Genomic DNA, 27107 nt, shown 5'->3' on the forward strand with positions numbered 1-27107 from the left:
CTTGGGATTATCCCTCTCCCTCTGCCTCTCCCCAAGCTTGCACTTTTGTCTCCTGATGGATAAATCTTTTTTTAAAAAAAGCAAATAGAACAGGACTTTGTGATTTAGGAAGTCATCAGGATCTCATGAGACTTTATTATAGGAATTTCAGAAGCAGTGCCAAACTCAAGTCAGAATGATGAGATTTATGAGCTCCTTACTTAAGCTGGAGTTGCTTCCTATTTTAAAAAACAAGGCCAAACACCTAAACATTTATCTTTCAGTGTTATCGCTACCTGAATTTTAGAATCAAATATACTACTCTACTAACGTTTTTCTCCAAAACTAGCAGAGGGAATTTACCTTTTTAAGGCAAACAATTTTGGCATGTTCAGGAGGATATTTAACTGTTATATGACAACAAATTTCCCTTTACTGGAAAAATGACCCCTTAATCTAAGTTTTTCCCCTGCCTTAGGGAAAATGATTGGGTTTAACACATTGTGACTGTTCTTCATAAAGTACAAGGTCTGTGGACTTTTTCAGAAGATAAACCTACTTCAAATGAAGTCGTGATTAAAGGTCATGATGGCCCACCGTTTCCACTCCAGGAGGAACAATGCTTAGTTGGGCCCACTGAGCTTGGCTATGGATTGCAGGCAAATGCCACTCCCACCCCCAGCCCTAAAAGGAGCCCCACCAAGACAGGGTCCTGATGTGTTCACATTTTGATGTAATCCCACCATTAATAAAGAGCTAACAAGAGTTTGGTTAATATCTAAACACTGCTTAGCATGATCTTCAACAGAGAACACAATTAAACCAAAAGTAATAACTAAGGAAACTTGATGGATCTGTAAGATTTCTTTTTCAGTTTTTATAAAGAAACAAAGTGAGACCTAGCCCAGAAAAGTTATGATTTTGAAATGTTCTAAAATCGTTAAGATCAGTAAAATATATTACCGGAAACTGGGTATACTCCCAGACACAGCTGTATGTCCTTTCTAAATATAAAGTTTACTCTTTATTTCGGTGGTGGCAGGTGTTTATAAAAGTGAGATCGCAGCCAAACAATTCCATTAACCCTTTAAGAAATGTGTAAAATACGTTCACGTGTCTATATATATGGTCGATGTGAGGCCACTGCTGCTACATTCCTAGCAAGATGCAAGGTGGCGTATCTTTAGAAGTTTTAGTTGTGCACATAAGCCACAGTTGGCTTGCTTTCTCTTTGCTTCCACTCTGAAGGTCAACTGATACATTTTTTAATTATTCTTGAATTACTGAATTCTTTTTAGGATTCTTTATTCATTTGACAGAGAGAAAGAGAGCACGCGCAGGGGGAGCAACAGGCAGAGGGAGAGGGAGAAGCACGCTCCCTGCTGAGCAGGGAGCCCCATGCAGGGCTTGATCCCAGGACTCCGGGATCATGACCTGAGCTGAAGGCAGGCACTTAAATGGCTGAGCCACCCAGGCGCAACCTATTGAATTATTCTGGATGAACTCTTACCTAAATACTAAATGATCTCTACATAAAAAGACAGCTTGCTACCCTCATCGTATAATTTTTCTAACAAACCATCAATAATTTCTGGCCTGTGATTCAAGTAATATCTTCACCATAACTTTAAACAAGATTTGAGTTACTGGACTAAAGAAATGCTAATTAAGCCTCATTGTATCCTCGAAGTACCAAAAGACCCTGACGGTCTGAGTTTACTGTAATGGAAAATGTTAAATTCTATCTACCAAAAAAGGGTAATGGACTTTTTAAAAAATGACAACAGTAAATATTTAAGAGATTTATTAAAGCATCTTATCACAAAGATGGAAACACATACAAATTAGAAACATGCAACCATCATCTTCCACAGTCAAGTTAAAAGGTTATGTATTTTTCCTGTTTCCATAGCTGAAAACTTCAGATCTTATATCCAACTCACTCACCCCGAATATTTAAGTCATTCTTCCTGAAAGTATCCAGGGCAGCAAATAACCAAAATGCAAACTATTATATAAAGAAAGTGCAAAGTTAAAAAAGAAAATGTGTAGAGAATACCCCCATCCCACCCCCCAATAAAGGCAAACAATGGCACTTTGCTCTCGCTTAACCTAGATTGTCTCCAAAAACTATTAAAATGTATAGACTTAACGACAAAAAAAAAAAAAGACTTTGAATAGATGTCCAAAAAGCTTGTTAGTGTTTGAAAATAAATGCTTCAACAAAGGAAAATGAATTTTATATCAAACAAGTCTGAAGAGCCCTGTACTGCAGCATCTTGTACAATAAACGAGACAAAAAGCTGGTATAGGGTTTATTGACAAAGGCAGGATCTCCTCAGGCAGGTACGTAAGGAGGCGGTGGCTCCTTCTCGGGCAACTTCACGGCCATTTCATAGGTTGGCAAAACATACTGAAGAGAGAAAAAAATTATATTGACTTAAAGCATCTTTACAATCCTACCTGGAATAATTCAGCTTTCAAATTTTAGCTGAGGAATTTGTGAGCTGAAAAGTTCCTGAGCGTAGAGAGGGCTGGTAACTGGAGATGAGCTGTCTGATCCAAGACTGCTGAAGACAGAGGGATGGAGGGGAGAGGGGCAGAATTTTGCTTCTGAACAGACCCTGAGGCTACCAAGGACACCTTGACAGGAAAGGAAGTAGGTGGCACGGCTCTCTCCTCCCCCACCACAGCATGACTGACAAAGTACCAATGCCTCAGGGGCTGCAAATCCAGGTTAAGGGCATCACGAACTACACTAAAGGAAACCCCCCCCCAGTAAGATGCTGGATCCTGGATTTCATCAAAATCAAAGGATCAGGCCCTTCTATCATTTCTTCTAGGGTAAAGGGCACATCTCTGTAGGAGTGACATTCCAACCCAAGTGTCTCCAAGTGTGACAGGCTGGCCCTATACAGGCCACATACATTCTACATGTTGAAAACCGGGAAAAGCTAATACAGCAACAACTAAAGGGCCCTTGAAGTAGGCCTCCCCACAGACTCACAGAACCCACTGCATTCATCTCCCCACAGAAAAACCAGCTTCCCCTTTGGATCATGTGGGTGTTTTTTGAAAGCAACACAAGCTGCACGTGACGGTACCCCATCCTTAGAAGTTCCAGAAGCCATGAGCCTGATATGGTTCACACGGCTGCTTCCTGTCTGATCTCCCCTGCAAATGCAACCATCCTAGAGACTCCCTAGGAGTGAAGCTGAACGAGCAGTGCAAGAGGCCTCTCACCCACACACCCAGGTTTCCAAAGGGAAATGCTGAATCTTGCGGATGTAAGCTATCCATGCCCGAAACCATACATATGGCATTGACGAGGAAGTCAAGACCTAGGCTCTTGAGAATAATCAATACTGGCTACTGAAGATTTACTATATTAAAAAGGTCATTCACCTGCGGAGGTGCTTCAAAGGCAGGGTACACAGCAATCTCTGGCATGTTTCTGTTGTTAATATACTTATAGCAGTTCCAAACACAGTTGATTAGATACGCCTGAAAGAAGCAAACAAAATTTCCATATGCTAGAAACTCAACAGACTACCTGCTCTAAAATTAAGGTGGCTTATGCTTTTCCCCACATGTGTTCCATGGAGAAGGGAACACACATCCGTTTGAACTTAGCACAGGCCAGGCCCTTTCCCTACCTGCTCACACTTAAATATCGTAAGTCTTATTGATAGCATTTTACAGAGAAACCAGAACTAGGGTTTTGATTCAGGTCTGATAACCACTGTGCTGCAAAAGAAATTCTGTCTCTGAACCTTTGGAATTTTAATACATTTTCAATCAAACCATTGATCTGTTGATCCAAAAACATGATGTTCCTTACACTTAGGAAGGATCCTGGAATTCCAACCACTCTCCGGAAACAAGAGGGAGGACATCCCCCAGAAGTTACCTTCACTACTATGTCAGAATAAACACTGTCCCCTAACAGTGAACTATAAGGAGAAAAGGCAACAAAAAGGTTTTAGACCAACTGTGTCACAGTCTAACTGGCTGCCCAAACATTTAGTCAGCAACTCACCTTAAAAATGATGAATAAGGTGAAGAACACAAGAACAATGAAGAGTAGACAGCTGGAGTCCAATGCCAGGAGGTCATCTTTGTAGGGAAAATCAGGCTATTAAAAAAGGAAGGGGGGGGGAAGAGAGGTGAGCAGGCAGAGTAGAGAGGATTTTTAGGGCAGTGGAACTATTCTGTTTGATGCCACAGTGACTACTTTACACACTTGTCCAAACCTACAGAATGTACACCACAAGTGCACCCTCAAGTAAACTATGAACTCTGGGTGATAATGATGTGTCCACGCAGGCCCATCACTTGTAACAAATGGACCACTATGGTTTGGGATGTGGACAGTGGGGGAGGTCAGGGGGGTACTTTCCAATTCAGTTTTGCTGTTAACCTAAAACTGCTCTAAACCATGAAGTTTATTAATTAAACACACACACTCATCATTCAGCTATGGCACCTGCACTTCATCATAGTCTAGAGAGCATCTTAAAAGTACAAAGAAAAGGCACCGAAGTCAGAACTGATTTCCAATAAAAACTTATAAACAGAACTCATGGTACCTTTAAGCCTCATCATCATTAATGCATGCTACTGAACACTTAAAACACATTTGAATACTCTTGTCCAAAGAGAAGAGCTCATCCTCTACTTTTCATTATTCTACACCTTTCTGGCCTTTGGAAAACCGCTATTTCCTGTATACAACTGTAGATTTGTCCCTGAGTCACCAAGTCAGGAGGTGCTAAGACTTATCTAAGTTCCATTGGTCATTTAGTCCTATCTCGGGAAATTCATTTTTCTAAAAGCCAATCAACAATCTCAATGCTCATCAGAAAGGGGAAAAAGAAGGCACGCCCCTGGTTATAAAAAAGGCAAACCTCTGTGATTCACTGCAGACATACTACATTCTACTGCAAAGGGTCAACTTTATTTACTCAAATATTTATTTAGCATTTATCGTGTACAAGGCAATGAGCTGGGTTCCAGAAGGGCATTACAAAAGAATAATTAAGGATTTACAAGCTGGCCAACAGAGAAGGTACTTGCCAGTCTGAGAGACCAAATGAATATAACAGAGGGGAGAAACCACTGAGGTCTGTAAAAGGAATAGCAAAAAAATTCTTTCTAATGTTCTCCTTTAAAGCTCATCTAATTTTTGAAAACATGTTTTTCATGGAAATGTCAACACAAAAGCCCAAATAATTTTTATAAAAAAGCAGCATGCAAAAATCCGAAAGGACCAAAAAAGAAAAAGAAGAAAGTACCCACACATCAACTCCAAACCCTAGCTAAGTGTCTCCTTGGGACAAAACTGTTCTTTAAGCCTTCATTTATAAATAGAAAGACAAAAACTGAATGGGACCGGTTCATGGGGGGAATGCTATAGCTTTTATTCAGGAGGTTTGCAATTTTTCAGCCAGACATGACAAGACAGATCTAGAATGAGGAAATTTCTGACTACAGCCAACCCGGACACTAGGCCCTGCCCCCAGCTGCTTCTCTCCCACTCACCACTGTTGCTTTGTTTCCCTCCCTTAATCTACGTGCCAGCCACCACGATCACCTTATAGTCCTCTCACTACACAAAGAATGTTCCTTCCCACCTCGAGGGGTCTCTGTGACCTCTGCTTCTGTATCTTCCGTCTTAATTCCTACTCAGACTCTTGAGTACAATTCAAGTCTTGCTTCCCAGCCCACGTCTAACAATTCTGTGACATCCACTCACGCAGCCTACACCTGTCCTTCACAGCTTTTTACCACAGTTTTAATGCAGTAATTGTCAATTTTCCAATTCCTTCACTAGCAATCAAGTTCTACTGATGTATCTCCCAAGAATGCAGCAGAGTGCCTTGCACATAAGCAACCACCAAATGTTTTCTGAACGAATGATAAATTTGTGATATGCAAGATGGACTAGGCAGGAAATCTGGAAGTGGGGAGAAAATTCCTAAAAGACAGCATTTTTGAAATGAACTTTTATTTTTCTGGACTCCATGCCTCATTCTAGACCTTACTTCAGCCCAGAAGGTCCCCTGCCGCTTCATCATGTAGCACTAATCTACTAAGCTCCACACTTAATGGTGCATTGGACAGTTCCAGTTCGTTATCACAGATAACCTCTTAACTCCCCCAATCCATGGGCTGCTCCTCAGAGAGAGGAAAGCTATGTTTGTACCTACACTATTCACCAACGATTTGCCTCAAATAGAGTGAAGGATACAGTAAGCATTTAAGTATTAGCTATGGATGCCTACAAAGAAAAAAGGGGTTAGAGCAACAAGAGCATCCAGCGTCTGTATGGAAGCAAGCTGTTGGGAGCGAAAGCGCACACCCCAGTGAGAGCGGCCCGCCCAGCTCCTTCTCTGAGAGCTCCTTCCTGGGAGCCCCGCCCAGCATCTCAGCATCCAGCTGCCAGAGGGGTGAACAGAGTCTCTGAGCATCCGTGCTTTACTGCACTTTATTTTGTGCATCCATTAGCAAGGTGTGCCCTCAGGTATCAGAAAAGACTAAGAAGATTTGTGGGATCTGGGAATAAACATTTACAACATTTCAGCTTAAATAAGATTTCACAGGAATGCTCTACTTCTGAAGAGAGGAAGAAACTTCTAGAGCCAAATTATTATACTGCTAATATACTCAAAACAAAAGTTGAACTACTCCTTACATTCTATGATATCCATCTTTAGAGACTTTTAACACTGGAATATTCAAATACTAGTTAGAGGATATTCTACCTGTATCTTACTGGTTTCAACATGGTAATTAAGAGAGGTAATAATTATTTTAAAACACTTTAAAAAAGTAGGTAGATTAAAATAAAATAAAAATAGTACCTAAAGCTAACTCAAAATTTCTATTTAAATATTTCACTTAAAATAAAGAAAAAAAGTTTAATTAGCATACACACTTACTAATTGATCCAGATACTCTTTGATTCTTGGCAAGTAAGTGAGAGAACTGATAGCAACCAGGCAACTGAGAACGAAGTCAAAAAGCCGGTAACAGAAGAATGGAATCAGCCAACCAACTTGATACTGAAGACAAAAAATAACAACCACAACATCACAACATAAATATGAAATTATTAAGTACCACTCAGTAAAGGTCAAACTCTAAAAGTCGAAAATATGAATACTTACAGAAATTGCTCCATATACCAGCATTGAACTGATTATAAACATAAGAACAGAGACGGCAAAAAGAACACAGGCATTATCTAAGAAAACAAAAACAAAAATCTAATTAAGCTACTTACATAACAAACATAACAAAAAGAACAAAACTCTTCATGACAAAATGATGTTTTAGAGCTAGCTTAAAAAATGAGTATTTTCAAGATTGGCTATGAAAAAAATCTAAGACCAAGCGTGTTAAAAAAAAAAAAGTCTCAGCATTAGAATTCATGCCTTTGTTTTTGTTTATTAAATTGGCTACAATTCACTGACTCTTTTATCATCAACCAGTCACTCAGCTAAAGAGACAGATCTCTGCCCAGAGTCTAAGAGTCTGAAGGTGTGCAAACAGAGAATTATAATCCAATGTGGCAAAGTGCTACAACAGAAGCAGAAACAATTAGCTTTCCCGGGGGAATCAGGAAAAAAATACGAAATGACGTAAGTTGGGTCTTGTGAGCAAAGCAGGGTTCCACAGGAGGGAAAAGTTGGTACTTGATTGAAAGACACAAATATATTCAATACAGAGCATTACAGCTGCCCTCTGTGACCTCAGATAAAATACACAATCAGAAATTCAAGGTTCTCCATTAACCTCCTCTCCCTCATCCCAACATGTGAACTCGCTGCTCCCCATCCCCTATCTTCATGATTTCTCCGATACTTTTACAAGCCTTTTCTTTGTTCCCCACCTCCTTCTCAGGTTGTCCCCTTCCTCTACATTATCCAAGTTCATTGTCTCACAAAACACCAGAGTAATCTCAACAATATTAAGTCACACTCGACTTGAGTTTCTTAGCACAAATTTAAAGTTAATTCTTTGACTCTGGATAGAGATTAAGAACCAGAAGGGCGCTAATAATGACGGATGTTTGAATAATTGCCAAACATTCCCACTATTAGATAAATGTCATGTACTATCTTGTCATTTGGCAGTACAAATATCATCATCTGGCACTGTATTAGGTAAGAAGCCCTCTTTAAATTTTTCTAGAGGACAGAGAATATCCTCTAGATGCCCTATAGCAAAATAGGGGAGAAATGGGATGACGGGTGAAAAATACACATATAATACCGAGAACAAGAGATGCTCCGGTATTTGTGAGTCAATAAAGCAAACAAAATATGAGGGCTAAATACCCAGATGTGAACCTCCGGTTTCCAGCCACCACCACATTTAAGAACCTTCTCCAGGGGGCCCCAAGTGTTCACCCATTACCACCATGAATATAAAGTTAAATTCATATTTGAAAAACAGCTTGTATATGTTGCAGAAGCATTTCATATATATTGAATGTCGTATTCTGTTTAGCTGATTAAAAATAACCATGAACCTTATTATTTAAAATCAGCCAGCAGGCCAGGGCACCTGGGTGGCTCAGATGGTTAAGTAAGTGTCTGCCTTCGGCTCAGGTCATAATCTCAGGGTCCTGGGATGGAGCCCCGCATTGGGCTCCCTGCTAAGCGGAGAGTCTCCTTCTCCCTCCCTCTCCTTCTGCCCCTCCCCCAGCTAGTGTGTGCTCTCTCTCTCCCTCTCTCAAATAATCTTGGGGCGCCTGGGTGGCTCAGTCGTTAAGCGTCTGCCTTCAGCTCAGGTCATGATCCCAGTGTCCTGGATGGAGCCCCGCGAGCCCTGCATCAAGCTCTCTGCTCAGCAGGAAGCCTGCTTCTCCCTCTCCCACTCCCCCCACTTGTGTTTCCTCTCTCGCTTTCTGTCAAATAAATAAATAATCTTTAAAAAAATAAAGGCTATAAAAAAATAAATAAATAAAAATAAAATCCGCCAGCAGGCCAATGATCAGAACTTAATTTGCCATTTTAACACTGGGTCATGGGAAAATCAACTTTCCACCTGCAAAGAGACACACAAACTACCATATGACCAAGTACTATGCATTTTTATATTCTGTCAAGAATAGGGGCTTTGGCAGAATTATAATCAACACGAGTATGATAACGAATATATCTGACTCTCTCTACGGTAGGCACAGCGCTCACAGACCATTCAGGAAACCCATGACTCCATCCCTGCAGATCTAGCCAAGGCAGCCAGTTGTACAGACATACAAGAATGTCAATAACCATAAATCTTTTCCTACACCTTGATTTTAAGAGAAACACATGCTGACACTGCATGCTGAAAAAATGCTGACATCAGGTTTTGCATAATTTTACAGCCTAAAGTACCAAAAATAGCCATTAAAAACTAACATTTTATTCATTATTGTATTTTGGTTTTTAAACAGAAATAGACTAACTCGGGAAGAAAAAACAAACACCAGGAGGGATGTTTCTAGTATGTTCTTAGTATCTCTTTTATCGCATTTAACAACAGAATTAAAGGATTATATATATCTGAACAATCAGTAGACTCATTTAAAAAGCACTTGAACACAGTTTAAACTGTTAAGTGTTTTCATACTATAATGTCAACAGATGGCCACAAAACTCTACTTGAATCCTAGAAACAGCAGTTAGCCCTATAGACAGTGAGTGAATTATGTGAATTAACCAAATTTGTTTTAAAAACCACTTGATAAATTTATCAGAGAAGATCATAAATGTAATGAAGCTCAAGAATTTATAATAAAAGCTAATAAACCTAAAAATAACTTAGATCCTGTAACATCATAAATACACACGAGTACTCAGAACATTTTTCTGAAGTGAAATTTTAAACATGCAAAAAACTTTGCACTGAAAAGTCTGAGTCATAATTTTCTGTTCAAATATTAAATTTCTAACATTTATAAAATAAAATCTCTTTTATTTTTTATTTATTATTTATTTGAGAGAGATCATGAGCGGGGGGGGGAGGGTAGAAGGAGTAGCCGACTCCCCGTGGAACAGGGAGCCAGATGCAGGACTTGATCCCAGGACCCTGGGATCACGACCAGAGATGAAGGGAGACACTTAATGGACTGAGCCACCCAGGTGCCCAATATAAAATCTTAACTAGAATCTTTCTGCACCTGTATTTCAGAGAAAGCTAGATAATGAAAATGCTATCAGAGAATAAACAGGTTTAAAAAAGCAATTTCCATGAATGTCTTCTATTTTTAACTCCAACATCGTCTTCCTTCCTTCCTTCATCTAAATGATTGAAATATATTTAGAACTGTGACCCTCAGCAAAAAGTATCAGCAAATATTCCAATAATTCGTATTTCCTATTTTCCTGTAAGCCTATTTGCTCCCATCCTCAACTACATTTGCCAGCTGACCTTAAAGGTTTTGTAATTTCTTCTTCTCTCCACAGCACTGACAAGAATCAAGGTATACAATGTACATTTCTCAAAAAATCTTCTGGTAGTCCGTAACATTTTCTGGCCAGAAGTGCTCAATTATAATTCTCACTGAGTATCTTTGAAAAACCCACAAAAACACTTTTACGCCTCAGCAAGTAGAGTAACTTAAATACAATTTAGTCAATCCTCTAAATAATCTGTTTTGTGGGGGTGTGGGTGTGGGTGTGTGTGTGTGTGTGTGAGAGATGAGCAGGAGGTATTTCCAACTAAAAACATACCAGCCATTCTTTCCGATGAATAGTAATTGCCAATGACTTCATACTGAATGTTGACAGCTGGCATGGAGTTTGGATGAGTTACTTCCACAGTCAGCAAAACTGCCATCAATAGGTTTACCACCTGTGAAAGATAAGATGTTATCCATTATATTATCAATCAGGAAAGTCTTCACCACAATCTTCAGAGGTCTTCCCATGTTTAATCTGTTTTACTTGCAGTAACAAAGACAGAAAACAGTAGCAGACTACCTATAGATAAAATATGCAATACCACTCTAAAAATAAGTATTTCTTAAAGTATAAACCTAAATGTGACTGAACCTATGTTAATAAATGGCCAATTAAAAGGAATCATTACAAATTGTTTGTGTTCAGTCATGTATTTATTCATACACCAATCTCAGAATTCCTGGGCTTGAAGAAACTACAGTTCATCCAATATACTTATCCATCAGGTATATATAATACCCATCAGTTAAGTAAATAGTGATCCATCAGATAAGCCTGACACTCCTCTACAATATGTCCTATCTAACTAATCTCATATAGTTAAAAAAGAAAATTATTTCATTTCCTCTTAGGCCTGACTCAAATGCTTAAAACACCTTCCAAGATTTTAACTAGCTCACTTTGACTTTCACCTACTGTCCTTAATTCTACCTTTTGAAATAATGTGCTCCCCTTTTTGAGTAAGTGCTCCTCTAACACCTAAGGGGAGCTGACACAGGCTGCCAAATAATCTTTTCTAGAATAAACATTCAGGTACTTCAATCATTTCTCTAATGGTTTAACACTGTCCAGCTACCTCACTACCTCCTTTCTGCTCTCCTCTATACACACACTCCAGTTTGTTGGACATACCATGAAAATGAGGTAAGATCAGCCTGGTCAGAGCACACAGGGATCTCAGTTCCTACAGTCTAAGTTAACAAATTTCAACTAGCACAGCCTGAAATCGTACTGGCTTCATAAATTTTTTGAATGTCGTGTGAGAGTAACTCCCACCCTTAATTCTTTTTCACACTTGTTCCTGCTAAGCTACCACCCGAACCTGTACAGTTAGATTCAGAGGCCCAAGCATTAAGCCCTTATACATTTGCAATGGAATTTCATCGTATATATTCTTGCCTGTCAAGATGTTCTGGATCTAGATTCGGACACCCTACAGATTTCCTATCTCTTTCAGCTTTCAGGATTTGAAAATACTGTCAGCATGTAATCAGTATCTCCATCTCAGTCACTAGTAAAAGAGAACTGGGCCAAGCACAGGAGGTGTCCAGAGGTTGTCCTCTTCCCGTTAACCAGCAATCTTTGAATAAAATTCTTTACCACTTTCAGAGAAACATCTTGAGTCTTTGTCAAACTTCTTGCCGAAATTCCATCATCATATCTGGTGAATTTTCCTAATTTACCAAGGTTGTAACTCTATTTAAAGAAGAAATTATTTATGCCTCTAGTGGTTAGTGAATCCCTGCAGTATCCCAGGAGGTACCCCTTCCCTGAGGTGCTCAAAAACAGCCCCGGTAATGACTCAATACAGAAAACCACCTAGGACTGGAGTCAGGCTCCCCATCTAAAAGTTCACAGAACCTGTCCTCTTCCTTTTGTGAAAACCTGAATACTTGGTATTTTTAAGAAACATTAGAGCCTTATCATCAACAGCACTTTAAACAAACTGTTAGGTAGCTCGCTCCTGTTTGTCCTGAATGAAAAATAACAGTTTCTCAGTTGAAGGCACTTCACATTCTCTAAGACAAGCAACCCAAGGTTTATCATTCAATAAGATTAGGAGATCTAAACAACGTCACAGTATCAAATTCAGAATCAACTGACATTTACTGAGGATATACTATATACCAGGCATATTCACATATATTACTTCACTCATTCCTCACAACAACCTGGTGAAGAAAATATTACTAAAGCCAATTTGCAGACAAGAAAACTAAGTTTCAGCAAGTCAAATAACTTGTGATAAGTTCACCGATATGGTAGAGGAGAAAGCTAAGATACAAACCTGTTTCTTTTTAGGACAACCTGCTTCGGAGCACCACATGATTACTTATACCCACTCCTAAGCAACTCCTGTTTTGAGGTCTCTCCAGAAGAAACTATTATCTAAGGTTATAAGATGTTTATACTTTACTGTCCAAGCAAATATGTTCAGTAACATGCAATGCTCAAAAGCAAGGTACTTCATCCTCCAACTCCTGAAAGGTCTCACAAAGGACAATCATATTTGCAAGGGCGGCTCCCTGGTTGAAGCCTGATTTTTTCCATTTTCACTGCAATGGGTTTTGGCTATCATGTGTGTATGAGTAGTTCATCCAACTAGGTGAATTAATTACTGAGCGATTAGATGTATCTACCGAAAACTTATAGATTCTGTGTACGAAAATCAGTCTGAAATCAATTCAGCAAATTATTCTTTGCTAACCACAATATAGTCATAGTTAAAAAAGCTCTGCACAGTACAGAAAAAAACATTCTCATATCAAGAAAAACACACAAACTCAATGACTAAATGAAGGAAATGACACAACCAAAAATATTTAGGAGTTTAATTTTCCCTTCCTAAATATTTTTATTGCACGTAGGACTTATAACATCTATTTTCTCTTACATGGATAAGCCACACACTCATCCACTATTATCTTCCTGTAGTATTAGTGACAATTCAAATTTCATTTCACTGTCACAACCCTGAGTATTAAACAAAAATCGTAGCTCTAATCAAAAGGACCAAAAAAATGAAAAAATTGCAGTGTTACTTCTTTAAAGCTCACACAATTCGAATCTTCACTGAGTTAATTATATTCCATTAGATCACTGTATTTCATTAGAACTTCAACATATTTTAAAGTATTAACCTGGAAAATCCATCCTTGTGATCTTAAACTGAGCACCCCATCCTGTGCTCCTATTTAGGTCCTGTGCTATTTACTTTTGATTACAGTCGATATTTCTACTAAGTTCCACAGAGCATTTAAAAAAATCAATTTTACAGCCTTACAATATAAAATTTCGGATATAAAATTTCTCTGAAAAGAGCAATTATATACAATTTCAGAATCTTTATTCCCAATTGATTTTTTTCCTTTTATTTATTCAGGAAATAAAACAAAAATGTAATTACAATAATGATTAACTTCTAAACCTCACAATATGGAGGTACAGAATACAGTAAATATGTCAATGGCATGGACTATGGACATACCATTCAATGTGGAAGGAGTCCTGTAAATTTATTGGGTCAAATATGGTTTGCATTATTTCTGCAAGCCTTTTGTAAACCTTGTATAAGTAAACAATTACAAAAACCAGACGTGTAGATTTTACTTGTTACAAAGGAACAGTTATCAGACCCATGAAGTACTCAGCCTCCAGAAAGGAATTCCTCTTTGCTTTCTCATCTCACTGCCACACCCATCCCAGAACATTCTCTGGGAGCTGGTTTTTGTTTTAAATCATTATTCTTTAGGTTCCCACGGTATATTCTGCCACAACCCAGTATCTGCTGAGACTATAATTAAAACAATGTACGTGCTTCGGGGCATCCTGATAAGGGTCTCACAGGCAGACAGGCTCCACTGGGAGCGACTCAGTGAAGCGCACTCAGCAGGTAAAGATCAAAATAGCCAATCTCTAAAAACTGTTAAATGTTTCACATACATATAAACTTCCTGTTGTTTACTGGTACGTGCAGTTACAAATGAGTTATTCCTATTACTTTGGGGAGGAGACAATTAATTTTACAAATGTCTAATGAATACTTCAAATGTTAATTAACAAGCTAGCTACTACACACATTTTATAGAGTAAGACCTATCATCTTTTTCCCTCAAGGAGAACATCTTGTGGGGGAGAAAAATAAAAAGATAATCATTAGTAATCGTGTAATAAGTACTATTTAATAAGCACATACAAGTGGTATGTAGAAACTTTTCCAGGTACACAGTGAGGAAACCAGATATCTCTGGCTGGGAAACAAGAAAAGCTTCACCAAGAAAACATCTGAGCTAACCATTAAAAAATTAAACGGAATTGGCAAAATGTTGTTAGCAGTCACAGTTGGGTGATGAGTAAATGGGAGATGTTAATACTATCTCGCTATTCTTTGTATTTGACATTTTCTTTAATAAAGTTTTTAAAAAGTGACTTGGGGGGAGAAGAGATAGCACATGCAAAAGTACTGAGGCACACAAAAAAAAGTGTTTGAGGAAGAATATTAACTTTGAAATATAAACAAGCTTTACTCTTATTTAAAGAAACCAGGAATGAGGGCTGGAAAGGAATAGAGCTTGAGGAAAGCTGTCTTCACTTCTCTCCCAGCTATAAACTCCAGATTGTTTATGTCTGAGACATTCATGAAAAATTAGCCATATATTGTCTTTCCAAGACCTAAAATTATTACAAACGCTCAAAATGTATTCTTGTAACAACATCAACCATGAATAAGGACAGTCCTATAGCCCACTTGTACGCCTATTTTCAATTATTCAATGAACATTTGAACTTATACTATGTAACAAACTTGTCTGAAATCATCTGGCTAAATAACAGAACAATTTTAGGAATGCCAGAATTTAAACTAGAGCTCATTCTGAAATTCTGTATCATTTAACCAGGGATTATGCTTCTTTCCAAACTAAAACGCCAAAAGCTAACACTTCAGGGCTGGTACTTCTCTGGTGCATAAAACTGGCTCCAGCTTCCCTATGTCCTACTGCACTACTTAATACCAAAGAATACTTTAAGAACACAGTGTTAGTATTGCCTAAACACTAGACCAGTTGCCAGAAAGCAATGACACTGTATCAGATTGACTGACTGATACAGTGTCTTGGCCCAGGAGGGAAGGCTGCCCCCATCATCCCAGGTTTCAAACAGCACAGAGGCAATCTAAAGAGGATCCTAAATATCCTCCCACCTAAAATTGAGGAAGAGAGGAAGAGGGAAGTGGCATTCTACCCCTCTCAATCCCTTATTACTTCTTATAAAAGAAGTTTCCAGCAACAAAATACACTGTTTGGACAAGTCTTCTTTGTTTGGAGGTATTATACTACACTTTCGTGTAGGTGGTCTTGTTCTCTAAAAGGTATACATGCCTTCCCAGTTGGCAGAAATTGTGGGGTTTTTTATATTGCTGTGGTACTAAAACTACACTTTTGAAAGTCACCAACAAAACCAATGGCCTTTTTCCAGTCCTTCATCCAATTAGAATCTGATTGTTACTGATCACCTTCTCCTCTTGTCACTGTACCGTTTCATTTTCATATATGCGCTCTAAAAATCTCTAATACCAGGGCGCCTGGGTGGCTCAGTTGGTTAAGCGACTGCCTTCGGCTCAGGTCATGATCCTGGAGTCCCGGGATCGAGTCCCATATCGGGCTCCCTGCTCGGCGGGGAGTCTGCTTCTCCCTCTGACCCTCTTCCCTCTTGTGCTCTGTCTCTCATTCTCTCTCTCTCAAATAAATAAATAAAATCTTAAAAAAAAAGTCTTTAAAAAAATAAAATAAAATAAAAATCTCTAATACCATATCTTAAGGGCAGATACCACTTTCAAGACAAGAAACATCTGAGAGCCATTGTGTGGCAGGTAACAGAAATACAAAAGATAACAACAAATGGTCCCTGTAATTTATTCTTTTTATATGTCCACTAAGCCTTTTACATTGCAAATGATCAGTAAATCCCTCATATAAGACAGATTAATTGATTTTAGCAGCTTATAGTGTTCTGCTAACCCAAAAGTCCATGCAACGGAAGAACAGCTATGGCCTCCTTCTAAAATTGTGAAAACTGAAGCAGGGAATAAGGGAGAGATGTAAAATGTTTTCACATCAAATGCCTCCAGTGGAGAATAAATGTCCTTACTAAAGTTTTTCTCCCTGCGTTTTGGGTTTTGCTGTATATAAGTCGTATTTTTCCCTGCTATTCCTTTCATTTTTATGAGCAGAGCCCACAGCATCAAAAAAAAAAAAAAATCTGCCTACAAAAGACTGGAAAGAAATACAGCCAATTATATTCAGATGGTTGAAATTGGGATGGTGGTTATTTCCTTCTTGAGAAGGAGTTAGAAATCCTTTGTTCTGTGAATGGAGAGAAGGATCCGAGAAGAAACGGGAAGATTAGGTTTGCAGGCAAGAGTCCTGGCTGATGGACACAATTTCTCAGGTCAGTAGGAGGGGAGGTCATCTTCTCGAGATGAGGGAGGCAGGGTCGAGTAAGAGGCTTGAGGACCATAAAGATTTGAATGATTCATTTAGGGGAATGGAAGGCAAAACTAAGGACAAACAAAAGAAACTGAAGACCCAGATCCTTAGCAAAATGGAGAAGAGATAAAAGGAAGTTAGAAATACAATGTTATTGCCATTAACTGACTAATGTCTAATGTTACAAATCAGCTAAAATATAAAACAAAAGAGAATTTTTGAGGGGAAATCGGATATAATTATACCAATTATATCAATAAGATACCAATTAAAATCTGTATATAATTATACAGAAAATACTAAAATAAGCTTAGAAACAAGCAAATAAGCCTACACATTCAAGTTTTGTTGTTTTTAACGTACACCAATAAAGCAAAACAGGGCGGTCAGAAATAATCCCGGGTCAGAAGTGGTCCCCTGGGGGTCGGCCATGAAACAGTATCTGCCTAACTAAGATTATTCTCATCTGGTGTTTGTTCAAATGGTAATGATTTCAAGGCACTGGGTAAGGAAGTAATGGTAACAGAGAAAGGCAAAAAGAACGTGATAAAGCTTTTTCTTTTTTGTTTTTTGTAGTTCACGCAAGTTAACAGAAACCATACAGTATCACTAATGCCACAACCCTCCAAACCAAAACAACCCCACAAAAACAACAAATTACAAAGTCACTAGTGAAAGCAGCCAATCAAGTCAACAATATGAGAAGTTTGTCAAAGCTTCAGTGAAGTCATTATTATAGCCTAAAGCTATCCCAACTGTCATAATTTAGCTTCAATGTGTAGGGATACTGGAGATGGTGGTAAGAAATCACAAAAGTATTACTGGTGAACCACCAATCAATAACACTGTCAACTTGGTTATGACATACAATTACACAGATCTTGGAACCCAAGAAATGCCAGTATATGTGGCCAGAATTGAGAAAGCTCTCAATAAAATTCTCTTAAAAAATGGAATAAAAAGCGTCTAATGGGCAGGGGGTAGTTGCACCAGGAAAAGGCAGATCGAGTGTAAATCCTGGCAAAAAGCTATGGCCTCCGAGAGACTCTCCAGATTTACAACAGAGGCCTTTCAGCCTACATCACAAACACACTGTAACAAATAAATTCCAGGAACCACAGGCAACTGCGTTACAGCTGGATCTTTCGATTTCCTTTCAGGTAACACAAAATCGAAACTCGGCTGCATTTCTCAAGGTCCACTCCTAATTGTTTTGTAGGGAAAAAAACTCCGGGGAACATAGGTGGAAGAGTGTTCTTTCTGATCACGGAAGTACAAAAAGGACCGAAATCAGGTAGTTTACAGAACTCCTCACCAAATTCCAGTATCCTCATCCCTCCCACCTACTCCTTTTCTCCATGCCCCCCTCGCCCGCCCACAACGCCCCCGCTTCTCCCCACCCCGATTTTCTCCTCTAATTGGAGCCGAGGAACAATCTCCCCATTCCTACCCACCCCCACTCCGATTCCTGGCCACAGTCCCCTCCCTCAAAGTTACAGCACCCTAAAAAGAGGCTCCCTTATGCCTTCTCGCCCCACCCAACACCCCATTTTCACTCCCACCCCCTCCCCGTGAACACTCCCTTCATTTCAGACCGGGCTCCCCCACTTCCCGCTCATGCGCATTCCCCTGGGCCCCAACCCTCCAGCCCCGCCCGCCCTTACCATGTACCAGGTCCCCAAGATGATCGTCCCGGTGCGGACATGGCAACAGCCGCAGCACCGGGTGCTGTAGAACCGGTCGCTGCGGCTCCGTTTGAAAGTCATGGACACCATCGGGAATCTCACAACCTTCGTTCTAGGATGTGCCCCTGACAAACGCTTTCCGCCCAGAGGTCGAAACCAGATTGCTCTGCCACAGTCTCCAAAACCAAACGACGCGTCTTCTGGCCCGCCCCCGGCCCGGGCCCCAGCCAGCCCCTCCGCACCTGCGCACTGAGTGCCGAGAGCCGCTCTCGCGCGACCTCGGTTTACCCCCTCTTCCCCACCTTCCCCTCCCACAGGCCAATGGAAGAGCGGAAAGCGGGCGGACTCGGCCCCTGATTGGAAAAACTTGGAGATTGACAAGACGTCACGCCCAATCAGAAGTGCGAGTCCCTTTAGCGCTAAAGGATCCCCGCCTCTCACGCGAGGGCAAGGGCTGGCTCGAAGGCCTAGAAAGGTTCGGGGTAACCTGGTAGTTTACCATCCCTGGGACTAGAGCGGCAAGAAAAGAGGCATTTAATGCGTAGAGGCAGAGACGAGATAGATTGGTGGCAGAAAACGGGCACGAAGGACTTTTATTGAGTGATGTCTCTGCCACGTACTGCTTCGGAGGCGTCACGGGACTGCGACTGCTCACGTGACCTTTGCGCGCAGCTCGATTATTTGGCTGGCCGGGGGCGGTGCCGGGGGGAAGGGGCGGGGCTAGTCCACGTCCGGGGGCCTTCATCACTTCGGGAGTCGAAACTGGGGGCTTGTCGGAGGAGATAGGCTTAGGTTTCCTCACTCCCTCGCTCTACGGGCTTTTTGGTGGGAGCAAAGAAATAACACCTAACTCAGGCAACGAAGAGGCAAGAGGATTGAGGAAAACAGAAGCAAGATAAAGTGGAAGAACTGCCTGGTTGCTGGGTTTATACAGATACGAGTGAGCTTTACTGGGAAAAATTGTGAAGCTCATTAAAATGGACCAAAAGACTACTGGGTGCCTTCAGTGAAAAACCAGCCATAGTCTAACACACCTTCCTGGGTATCCTGATTCTATATGGGCTGTCCACCTTTCTTTGTAGAACTCTGTACAGCTCTGTTGTAGGTAACTAATAGCAAGAGGAAATACTCCTGTCCATTGAACTTGCCATTGAATCTTATCGCTCTTCAGAAAAAGGCATTTTGCGTCTATTTGCAAATTCGTCTTCCATTCACAATTTAACAATATGAGTACTTTGAACCCTCCTTTTAAACTGGTTCTGATGTTACTTGTTTCCTCATTGAGTAAATAAAATATCTGACACGTGTTCATTTTGTATTTGTACGAGACTTAAGGCTTTTACCTTTTTAAAAAAATACATGGTTTGGGCTCCTGGGTGGCTCAGATGGTTGGGCGTCTGCTTTCAGCTCAGGTCATGAGCCCGGGGTTCTGGGATCGAGTCCCGCATCGGGCTCCCTGCTCCTTGGGGAGCTTGCTTCTCCCTCTGTCTCTCTCTCTCTGTCTCACATGAATAAATAAATAAAATCTTTAAAAAAAATACATGGTTTAACTCTTTGGCAAGTACATTTCCTTTTAGGGAATAGAAAGGCCTTCCTCCCTGTCAAGTATATTCTTAGATGGAGACCCCAGTGGATTCAGAGTAAAGCTTAGTGCACTAACACGGCTTCAGTTAACACGGCTTGAAGTTACATGTTGATTTGTTGATTATTTCGCCACTAAAATGTTAGTTCTAGAAGAGCAGAGACTTTGTTTACTTCTGCAACATTGAAAGAATTGTCCATGGACGATTATCCTAGTTTGGATAATACTTCCAAACTATCTGGGAGGCCATAGTTAAGCCAGGCTACCCTGAAAGATGGAGTGGAGTGGAAGCAATTTAACTCATAATGAATTATGACGTTTCTCCGCTTTAGACTACAGTAACACTCCCCTCCCCAGCCCCCCAAAAAATTACATAGACCTCACTGTGTTCCATGCTTGGATCCAATCACTTAATCCATTCAACAATGTAAGGCAGGTACTTTTACATTATTTAATGACACAGAGAAGTTAAATTACATGTCCAAGATTACAAGGCCAGTATGTGGAGAAATTGGAACCCTCATACATTGCTGGTGAGAATGTAAAATGGCGCATCTGTTGTGAAAAAGTTTTGACAGTTTTTCAAAAAATTAAACATAGAGGCGCTGTAAGATCCAGCAATTCCATTCCTACATGTATGAAGAGAATCAAGTGCACACAAAACCTCATCACAAATGTTCATAGTGGCATTACTTACATAGGAAAAAATGGAAACAATCCAAATGTCCATTAATCAAGGAATGGAAAAATAAAATGTAGTATATCCATACTAATGGGATATAGTTCAGCAATAAAAAGGAATGATACATAATGTACCTCAAAAATATTATGCTAAGGAAGGCAGTCACAGACCACATATTGTATAAGACATTTTTATGAAATCTCCAGAAGAGTCAAATCTATATGTAGATAGTAGATTAGTGGCTGCCAGTGGCTGGAGTTGGTGGGGGACAGGAGGTGAATGCTAAAGGGGTTGGAGTTTCTTTTTCTTTCTTTTTTTTTTTTTGTTTTCAATGTAGTTTCTTTTTCAGTGTTGGAAGTGTTCTCTTTTTCGTGATGAAAATGTTCTACAATTAGGTTGTGGTGATGGTGGCACAACTCTGCATATACTAAAAGCCATTAAAAAATTGTACACTTTAGGTGAAATGTGTGGGTATGTGAATTATATCTCAATAAACTGCTAGAGGTGGGGTGGAGGAGGGGACTGGCTACCGGGGAGAAATGGAAGGGTCAAACAGGAGAAGGAATTACACTGACATGGAAAACTATGAAACAAACACCAAAAATCTCAATAGATCAGATAAACTCTTGATCGAGTCATTTTAAGAGAATATTAATGAATCAGAAGATTGCACTGACCAAAGAGACCCAGAACTCAGCACAGAGAGACAAAGAGATAAAATATGAGCAGTGACAACATGGAAGGTAGATAAAAGGGCTATACGAGCAGATTCCAATTCTTCAGCTGTAAAACTCCCACCCCAACTGATATTATTTCATTATATTATTTTAATTTGACCTTTCACACCGTAATTTACAGTTAAAATGTGTTCTTCTATATTATCCTTCTCTATCAACTTTCATCATAGCACTCTTAGAGAAGATAATTTTTAAAGACTTCTACCAAGGAGAGTCTGACTGTCAATAAAAGCGTTTATAGCAGATGAATGGATCTATAATACAGTATATTCATTAGACCTTTTTAAAAAAAATACATGGTTTGGGCTCCTGGGTGGCTCAGATGGTTGGGCGTCTGCTTTCCAAGAAATAAGAGGATTAGTTAAAAATCAGTTTAAAGCCCCATTACTCCTCATTAAATTGTTTCATCAGGTGTGAGGCAGCTGGAAAATGTTAGTCTTTCCCCCATCCCCTTCAATGAAGCAAAAATCGTTTTGACTGAAAAACACTCCTTAATAAAATAAAATAATAAAAATAATAAAAATAAAAGTTGCTTTCCTTTAATGTTCTATTGAAATGTTTCAAAAAGCACTTCCTTTGTTCAAAAGACATCCTTAACCATCTTCTCAAATGGTTCTTTCCTTTGAATTCTTGATGTCATGTTCATTTCTTAAAAGTCTGACTCGGCGTATTTCATGGTTGTGTTGAAATGTTTGCCTTTTAATCACACGGGATGGTGGCCCCAAAACAAACACAACTACCTTATGGAAACAACTTAGCAACCTGCCCAAAGTCTGTTTGATAGAATTGTTATTTCCCTGTACGTTAGTAGGGATAGTACTCAATGTATTTCTTTTTTTTTTTTTTTTTTTAAGATTTTAGTTTTAAGTAATCTCTACACCCAACATGGGGCCCAAACTTACAACCCCAAGATCAAAAGTTGCCTGCCCTACTGACTGAACCAGCCAGGAACCCCTCAATGAATTTCTTATATACCTGAAAGAAGCCTAACAGAGAGAAGAAAACTGGAATTTTTTATTTCTCCTTCACAGAATATTAGAAGTCAATAGAACATGTAAGCTGTATTATAAATCAATCGATTTCCTTCCCACCCCAAAATTGAGTTTTAGTATAAATAACAGTACCAAAGAAAATGAATAAACTAAGGGCAACAGTGAAAGATAATCTATAGCAAATTGAATATCTTTGCTATCTAAATATATTCTAGAAATTCGTAAGTAAAAGATCACAGCAGAAACAGATAAACGGGCAAAGGATATGAATGGACAATTCACAACCAGTGACAAAATTTCCTAAGAAACGTACAGGAAAATGATAAATCAAAGAACTGAAATATAAATGAAATATTATTCCCCTCCCTTTATTAAAGGAATATAACTTGAAGAGATAATATCCTGATCTGATGATATCATGAAATTAATACTTTTGTACATAACTGGTGGGACTGTAAATTGGCACAACCATTTTGGAAAAGTCTTTGATAGTATGTATTAAGAGCCACAATAAATTCACATTCTCTAACCTAGCGATGCCATTTCTAAAAATCAATTCTTAAAGTCTAAAAAATGAGAAATGATCTGCACAGGGACATCTTTTATCATCCTTTATCATTGTTTATAATAGAAAAATTTAGAAACAACCTAAATGACCAGTGATAATTTAGTAAATTATGGTACACCTATATGATGAGATACTCTAATGTTTTTAAAATTGTGAAACAAAGAAAAGTATTTATGATATAATGTTAAGTGAAAAGAGAATACAAAATTGTCTATACTGTGTTTACAGCAATACTAAACACAAACCAAAAGTAAATATATCAAAATGAACACTATTGTTGTTAAGCTGGTAGAAATTATGGGTTTATGATATTCCTTTTATCTAATTTCCAGTGAATGAGTAAGTGTGTGTGTGTGTGTGTGTGTGTGTGTGTGTGTGTGTGTTGAAAAAGTTCATTTTATTTATTTTTTTAAAAGATTTTTATTTATTTATTTGTTTTAAAGAGAGACGGGGCGGGGGGTTGGTGTGCAGGGAGGAGCAGAAAGGGAGAAAGAGGAAAAAGAATCCCAAGCAAACTCCTCACTGAGCACAGAGCCAGATCTCATGATCATAACCTGAGCCAAAACCAAGAGTTGGATGTTTAACCAACTGAACCACCCAGGCACCCTGAAAAAGTTCATTTCATAATAAAATATCAGGCAACCCTAAAATACACTAAATTCTTACCCAGGATCTAAATCAGTGGAAAGAACAAGTTATAGGATGTTTTAAAAGAAACATAGCTTTATTCCTTTCTAAGACATAACTGATGAATAGGTAAGCTTAATTGTGATCAGCATGTTAGTCGCCTATGATCATTTTTATAATGGGAGTAAGGTTTTCCTTGTTCAGACTCCGACCTGATAAGTAGGGAACTCTATGGTCGTGCCTCAGCCCCTATCGGGGTATTCTGAGGAACTCTCTACATTGCTTAAATTTCCTTATTGTTACTTTTGAGGGTTTTACGTTATGCCACCTTCCTGGGTCATAGCATCAGTAGTTCAATTGGCTTTATTTTCTTCATGGACAAAACTAGTGGGTTAAACTAAATGATATCAAATTCCAGATCTGTAATTCTGATTCTAAATTAAGGCTTTCAAAATGCTTTAAGCCTACTAATTCTCAAATTGTTTAAGACTTTGATCTAACAAGCTTCAGCTGCAGGACCCTTCTCTTGTTTGGGCCTGGAAAAGTCTCTTTCTGTGTGTTAAAAGATGATCATGTGTTTCTGTTTAATTTGCAAAAAATAAGAGATTTTGAACCCCACTGGGTAAGACAGTTAGCTATTTCTTCCTCTGTTTTTCCTTTACAACATTTCCTCTTGTATCAGGTGGTGTCCTAGTGGCTATGGGGATATAGGGCATTCAAGGAAGGAGAAATTGAATTGGGGTTTCATTATTTTGAGGGTGATGGAAATTTATGTGCCTCAGTTGCATTTCCTTGTCTTGGGAATGGTTTCCAGGACTGCTGTCATTCCCACTGTGCTGACTCACCTGGTGATGTGCCGTGAAAGGCAAAGCCAGGGGTCTCCCTACATGTGAGCATGTCCTTCAACAACCTGCTCTGGAAGTACCTGGATCATGGAAGAGAAACAAGGTTTGAAATACTCAGAGACAGAAACTAGTCTGTGCAGCATACTTCCAAATCTTCCGGCTTTGAAAGAAACCATATCGACAGAGTTTTGTATTGAGTTTAACTAAGATATAATAAGAACAAAAAGAAAATGAGAGGATTAGTCAAAGATATCCAAATATAAATAATAGAAATTCCTGAAAGAGAGAGAGAGAGGCAATAAAAGTGAGAAAATCATTACTATGATAACATTTCTCAAAACTACAGGAATGAGTTTCCAAGACCGAAAGGCTGCCTCGGTGACCATAGCATTGGAGTCAAACAGATCCACATAAAGGCACATCAGAGTGAAATGTCAAGACGCTGGAAACAAAGAGAAGTTTCTACAAGCTTCCAGAAAGAGAGAAGAAAAACAAGCCATATGGAAAGAATCAGAATCAAACAGCCTTGAAATTCTCAGCAACAACCCTGGAAACTAGAACATAATAGTGGTTATCCTTAAAACTCTGAGCAAAAAATGATTTCCAATTTATTTCTACCCACAGCCAAGCTACCCATCAAAGATGGGGATAGAATAACTATATTTTGAGACAAGGCTCAAAAATTTTACTTTCCACTTCAGAAAGCCACCAGAAGTGAAATGAAGCCGCAAAAGAGGAAGGCGTGAGGCGCAAACAACAAGAGATCTGACAGGGGTGAGATGTGGATGAAGACTCCCAAAGGTGATGAAGCGCTCAGGGTGAAAACCGGACATCTGAGCATGGTTGCCTTCTGCAGTTCTATTGGCTTTTCATCCTGAGGAAGCTACTCAAAGATGTACGCCACCAAAACAAAGGCGAAAACCAAGAAAGAGGAAGACATGAGAATCAGGAAAGAGGGAATCAAATCTAGGAGAAAAGCAAAGGGCATTTCAAAGCCTGAGTGCAAAAGGAAGTCTTGGGATGACGGCTGTGCAGGAAGCCTGGGGAGCAGCCAGTAGAGATCAAAGAGAAAGAAGGTCTCCAGAAGGTAAGTCAGGAAGAAAACATTCAGAACTGGCACCCCCCCCCCCCCACTAAGCTGTCATGAAAGTCCCTGGGAAAGTGTGGCAAGACTTAGAGAACAATATGTGAAGCACATGAGTAAACAAGGCAATTATTGTAAGTTCGAGAAAAACAGAAAGTTGGAAAAGAAATTTAACCAGAGGATACCACAATGTTTAGTTGTGGATAATGATCACATGGCATCATCAAGTAAACACTGACTATTGATTTCACAAAACATTGAAATATGTATATTTGGGGGCAGAGTGGATGACAGCAACAGTAATGCATCTTTATCATAACAGAAGCCAATAGATAGTATCAAAAGCTGATTTGTGAAAATATAGCATATATACCTATTATTTAAAAAATATGGAAGTGTGTGTATGCAGGGGCGGGTGGAAGCTGAAAGAATGTATATGTAAGGTTTTGCCATGTAATAAGCCACCGCAAAACTTAGTGGCTTCAAACAACACACATCTTTGTATTTCTTATAACTCTGTAGATAAGCTGGACATTTCTTCTGGTTTAGGTCAGCTCAGCTGAACTGTGTGGTCAGCTGGCGAACTTAGCTGAGGCTGGATGGTCTGGAATGTTCTCACCCATCTGGTGGTTGGTTCCATGTCAGCTGGGGTGGTGGTGATGATTTAGCCATCTGTGTCTCATCATGCAGGCAGCTGGCCCAGGCTCTTTCATATAGTTCTTTAAAAAATTTTTTTTTAAATTTATTTATTTGTCAGAAAGAGTGTGCACAAGCAGGGGGAGTGGCAGATGGAGTGAGAGGGAGAAGCAGGCTCTCTGCTGAGCAGGGAGCCCAATGCAGGGAGCCCATCCCAGGACCCTGGGATCATGACCTGAGCTGAAGGCAGACGCTTAACTGACAGCCACCCAGGCTTCCTTCTTTCATATAGTTCTTGCAGGCTTTGTAAGAATACTATGAAAGGGCAAACCCAATGCACACGCACATTTGCAGGGCTTGTGTGACATTTGCTAAAGTTCCATTGGCCCAGACAAAACATATAGCTAAGCCCAGGTTCAAGGGATGGAGAACTAGACTCTCCCTCTCGATGGCAGGAACGGCAAAGTCACATTGGAGAGGATGTAAACACAGGGATGGAAAGAATACGTAGTATAAACAGCAATAGTAGTTGTCTCTGCAGAGAGGATCTGAGGAAGCGAGGCAGGGACAGGCAAAGTGGGTAGGGAGATTGAGGAGAGCTGGGAGGACTAAGGAAGGGAACCACTGTACTTTATAATAAGCATTTTAGTACTATGTTATTTTATTTTATTGTTTGGCAGAGCCCATCTTATTTTTGTATATATTTTTTGCAATTGTCTCTAAAGGCCTTTGATTTTTTGTTTTAAGA

General features: G+C 39.5%; 1 protein-coding gene across 1 annotated transcript; it reads right to left on the reverse strand.

Moving 5' to 3' along the window:
* Positions 1 to 1768: 1768 nt before the first annotated feature.
* Positions 1769 to 18799, reverse strand: LAPTM4A (lysosomal protein transmembrane 4 alpha). Its single transcript, XM_028099465.2, has 7 exons — positions 18586 to 18799; positions 10707 to 10827; positions 7149 to 7225; positions 6921 to 7043; positions 4019 to 4114; positions 3385 to 3483; positions 1769 to 2392 (listed from the first exon to the last, which is right to left on the reverse strand). Exons 1-7 carry the CDS (start codon positions 18694 to 18696, stop codon positions 2318 to 2320), a joined length of 702 nt encoding a protein of 233 aa, XP_027955266.1. The 5' UTR covers positions 18697 to 18799; the 3' UTR covers positions 1769 to 2317.
* Between the last annotated feature and the right edge of the window lie 8308 nt (positions 18800 to 27107).

The sequence above is a fragment of the Eumetopias jubatus genome, unplaced genomic scaffold, assembly GCF_037043125.1.
Source record: "Eumetopias jubatus isolate StellerSeaLion01/CBP00866 unplaced genomic scaffold, mEumJub1_p1.0 scaffold_9, whole genome shotgun sequence".
NCBI classification, from domain to species: domain Eukaryota; kingdom Metazoa; phylum Chordata; class Mammalia; order Carnivora; family Otariidae; genus Eumetopias; species Eumetopias jubatus.